The sequence below is a fragment of the Suricata suricatta genome, chromosome 2, assembly GCF_006229205.1.
Source record: "Suricata suricatta isolate VVHF042 chromosome 2, meerkat_22Aug2017_6uvM2_HiC, whole genome shotgun sequence".
Taxonomy (NCBI): Eukaryota; Metazoa; Chordata; class Mammalia; order Carnivora; family Herpestidae; genus Suricata; species Suricata suricatta.
This window is the reverse complement of record NC_043701.1, coordinates 158,240,002-158,244,407: the sequence shown is the minus strand read 5'-3', so window position 1 is coordinate 158,244,407 and position 4,406 is coordinate 158,240,002. Positions and strand designations below refer to the sequence as shown.

Below are 4,406 nucleotides of genomic sequence, written 5' to 3'. Positions count from 1 at the left end.
TTTACTCTTCGTCCTAGCTCACAAAACAATTGAGAGAAGCAGCAATTTGGGCTGAGAGGGGGTGTGTCTTTTCCCCTGCAGAGGTAGAGGGAGCTCAAAGAGAGGTATCTGTGTTGGTCAAGTATTTTCACCCTTTGATGGCCAGGGTCCTGGAACTCCAGCAACTAGCAGTAAGGAAATCCTTCAGCAAAGAGATGGGAGCTATTTATACCTGGGACTCCAGGCTCTGGAGAAGAGCAGGGAGTAGGGAGGGAGGTGGTTCAGTCTGGCTGTAAGTATCTCAAGACACGCAAACTTTGTGGAAGCCAATTCATAGAACCAGCTCTGTTTCCTCTACCACAGTCACACGCCTCTTTTCCAAACAGGGAGGATGCAGAGTGGAGGAAGATTAACTCGGGCCAGGAGGAAACCGGGCAAGGAAGGTGGGGATCTGGCGCTGGGAGCATCTAGAGGCCATGGCCTGCAGGATACAGACTAGGTTGGAGAAAAAGGAGCTGCTTATTTAGAAAACCCCAGTGGAGTAAGAGCGACTGCTCCCGGAGCCTTGGGTTCCTAGAGTGCAGGCAATGAGATCCGGCCTTGGAAGTGAGCACTCCTGGAAAGAAGGGCAGCATCTTGATCACTGACCTTACCCATCACCTAGCAAATGTTGGACCTCAGATGCAGGTCCCAGATTTATCATACACATCTCAGCTTTCCACACCTTTCCACCTGAGTCCTTGCTCAATTTCCTATCTCCGTGTCCCTCCCATGCTCTAAACTCTGCCCTGGTGTCAGGTCATCACCAAGTTTTCAGCCTCCTTCCCTATGTTTTGAACTGTAGGGTGAGGGGTAACAATCTCTTGCAGGAATCTGGGTCCCAGGGCAGCATTGCAGGGTACAAAGGCAAGACATTTCTCTGGGATCTGCATAGGTTGTATGTCATCGGCAGGCAATTTCAGGTGTCCTGGCCCAGCCTTGGTGGGCCAAGAGTCCAGCTCAGCATCTCCCTTGCAGCCAGCACTCAAGGCCACAGCTCCATGTCACTGGGGTCACTGCATGTGCTGGGAAAGGTAGTGCTTAAGAACCTGGCTCCGTGATCTCCTACTTACTGTGTTATCTGTCCCAGAGGAAAAAAATGTCAACCTGGTCCCCTATGCCCCATGACCTCACTAGGACCTCATGAGGAGGGAGGGAAACAAATAACTCTTTGCATGACACTATGTTGTGATATTGGAAAGTACCTAAGACTCTGGTGGCATATATGAGGGAGTGATTACCCCCACTTGGGTGGTACAGGAAAAAAGCCTGGCCTTGAAGGAGGAGCAAGAGTTCACCCAAAAGACAGGGTGGAAGGTCATTCCATTCCTTACCACCAGGAGGATAAGTGCAGAGAGGTGGAGGTTGCAATAGCAAAGCACTGTTAAGACTGGCTTCCCTTTTGTCATCCAGGTATTAAATTAAATGTAATCTCCTCAATTTGGCTTGCTTTTATTATTTACTCAAAAAAAAAAAACCTCCCTTCAGCGCTTGCTTTTATTTCCTTTTTAGAATTTTACTATTTTTCCATTTACTTGTTTGTAACTTCCTCCTCCCATACACACTCTTTAAAATAAACTCCACAAATAAAATAAAATAAAATAAAATAAAATAAAATAAAATAAAATAAATTCCACAGGCCTGCAGATATTGGTTTTTTTCACCGTCCCTAGCATTCAGAACAGTGCAAGTGAACATGTATTAGCAGGTGCTCAGTAAATACTGTTGGATGGATGAATGGATCATTGGTTCGAGGCTGCAGGCAGCGAGAAACGTGTTAGGAAGTGGGAATTCCCTCCCCAGCCTTTACTCTAAGCAACTCATGGGAATAGAATAGCTTCAGAAGAGAGGGCACGCTAGGAAGGGGGCTTGGGGCGTCATGGCGGTGATAGGGGTGGTGGGAGGCGTTGTCCTAGTTCCTGGGAGGCGTAGGAGAGGAGGGAATTGGCGGCAAGGAGGTGAGGGACCGGGCAATCTGGTGCACTATAACACGCTCAACTCCAGGGTTTTTCTGCCTCGGAAGAGACGAAGAGAGGGAGGGTCTTCGCCCCTAGGCGCCGCCTCTCCAACCCCTCCGCGCCCCCCCCCCCCTCCGCTAGGCCTTTTTGGACTTGTCCAAGCCTCATCCTGGGCGGTCAGCGGGTTTTGGAGGATTCCCTTGCCTGCCTCCCTCCTTTCCCTCCTTTCCTCCCCTCCTTTTTTCTTCCTCCACCAGGTCTCTGCAGATTCCCTAGCCCGGCGGCCCCCGCAGCAGCCAAGCAGCCCCCGCCCCCTCCAGTAAGGGCGAAATTGCTAAACTTGTAGCAATAATGACCCTGCATTCAGGCCGCCGACTCCCGCTGAACGTCTCCGCGCCGCGGCCCGCCGGCCTAATCAGCGCGCCCCTGCCTGCTGCCCGCCCAGCCCCCGTCCCCCCTTGCAGCTCCCTCCCCCAGCGCACAAAAAAGTGGGGAACAAAACCCCCGCGCATTTCTCCGTCCCTCTGTTGAGCAGACTGCTACACAAAGCCCCCGCTCTGAGAAGCAATGGGGAGCTCGGGGGGGACGTCAATCCCGACGCGCTGGGGTTTTTGTTCGCGCAGGGGACTTCGCCTTCCTACCACACCTTTTGTTCGGGACTCCAATAAAAAGCCATTCTTTCCGCACCTTCCCGGCCCGGAGCCGTCTTTCAGCGAGGCCCGGCCCCACAATGGCGCGGCGCTCAGAGGCCTCCCCATTCACCAGCCTTGGCACGCTCACAATCGGCCGTGTGGCAGCACAGACCTCGCACAGGCATTCTCCGCAAGTGACAAGGAGCCGCATAAAGCCGCGGCCGCCGGGGGAGAAGGGAGGGCGGCCGAGGGGGAGAACTCGGCCGCGGCGGGGCGCAGCGCCCCTGGGCGCGCTGGAGGCCCCGGCGGCCGCCGCTGAACTAGCCGCCTTCCCGCCGCCTACAGCTGGGCCAGGGGGCGAGGTTTCCTTTTCCCTGGCTACCTTCGAGGTGGGGCAGAGTCTAAGTCTTGGTCTAACGCAGGTCCAAACACTAGCCCAAATATCTGGGTAAAACTCATGGGGATTACAAAGCCGGGGACCTCAAAAGGCCCTGAATCTCCGACCTGTCCTCCCACAAGAGAAAAGAGAAATTAATGAACAAAACCAAGAGAACACAGACTTGCAGCCCGGGGGCTGGCCCAGGAGAGGCCCGGCCAGCGATCGCCCAGGAAAGACTGCTTTCCCTTACGCACCTTTTCCTTGCCTACCTCTCCCCCCCCTCCCTAAAAGATCCCTCTCCACTTTTGGGAGCGAAACAAAGTCTGCAACCAACGGTTTGGAAATATTGCACCTTGTTTATTGACTCCTGTAGTGTATGGCAGCGGGTGTGTACACGGCGTGTGGATATAGTTATAGATATATTAAATGTGCTGAATACAGAATATGAAACAGAAAGGAAACCTGGTAACACCTCCGGTGGGGCCACCAGCTCCCGGATTTGTTCAGCCCCCCCTAATGTTTGATCTTGCCTCGCTGGTTTATCTCGCAGAGTTCCATCCCCCGACAATCCGGAGATCCAGGCCGAGGTATATGCTGCGGAGGTCAGGCGGCTGGGAAAAGGAAAATTGACTCTGGTGTGGTGCTCCGGGCCGAAAAAGGGGCAGGGGGTGGGTAGGGCTCGGAGATTTTCTCAAGCCACGACACCCATTTTTCGCTCCTTCATGCTTTTTTTTTTTTTTCTTCCCTTTTTGTCCTTGGGTTTTCTGCCGACATTTCGCGGAAGCCACGGAAAGGCCAATGAGAAAGAAGGCCTTCTTGCTTTGGGAGAACCAAGCAGCAGCCAGAGTCCCAGCCTCTCGCACTCACTTTAGGGCTGGAGTTGGGGCCATTGTCCTCCCCGGAACCCGGCCTGAGCCTCCGCGTCAGAAACAATCTCCGCGATCGGTCTCGGGCATCCTCCTCACCCTTCATCCCTCTTCCCCAGGCTTCGCGCGAGCTGTGCTCCTGGGCCCAGGGGATCGAGACGTGTTTTTTGTGGGTTTTTGTTTTTGTTTTTTTTTTAACGAGGGGACCTGACCCTTAGATCCAGCCTTTCTCGCGCTTCCGTCCCGTGGTGCCAGTCTGCAGTGGGGCGCCTGCCGCGTGACCAGCCACGTCCCTACCAGGCCCGGATGCCCTGCAAGGTGCCCTGCGCGCACGCAGCCCCGGCCGCTGCACCCTGGTGCAACGGCTGCGCGCCTCCACCGCCGCCAAAGCTGCCCAGGTTGCTCATGTTCACAAAGGGGCCGCCTCCGGCCGCACTGCAGGCGGGCTGCATGGCCGTGGCCGCTGCGGAGGCCCCGCCGCCCCCGCCGCCGCCGCCGCCTGCCGGGTACGCACAGCCGTAGCCGCCGCTGTAGGCCGCTGCGGCGGCGGCGG

The 4,406-nt window shown here is 55.4% G+C and overlaps 1 protein-coding gene across 1 annotated transcript in view; it reads right to left on the bottom strand.

Moving 5' to 3' along the window:
• Positions 1–3,323: 3,323 nt before the first annotated feature.
• The window catches only part of NKX2-3 (NK2 homeobox 3), a 3,614-nt gene continuing 2,531 nt past the window's right edge, over positions 3,324–4,406 (bottom strand). Inside the window, exon 2 of the mRNA XM_029916473.1 lies at positions 3,324–4,406. This exon is cut by the window's right edge and continues 483 nt beyond it. Coding sequence (XP_029772333.1) covers positions 4,147–4,406 — 260 coding nt within the window. The 3' untranslated portion in view covers positions 3,324–4,146.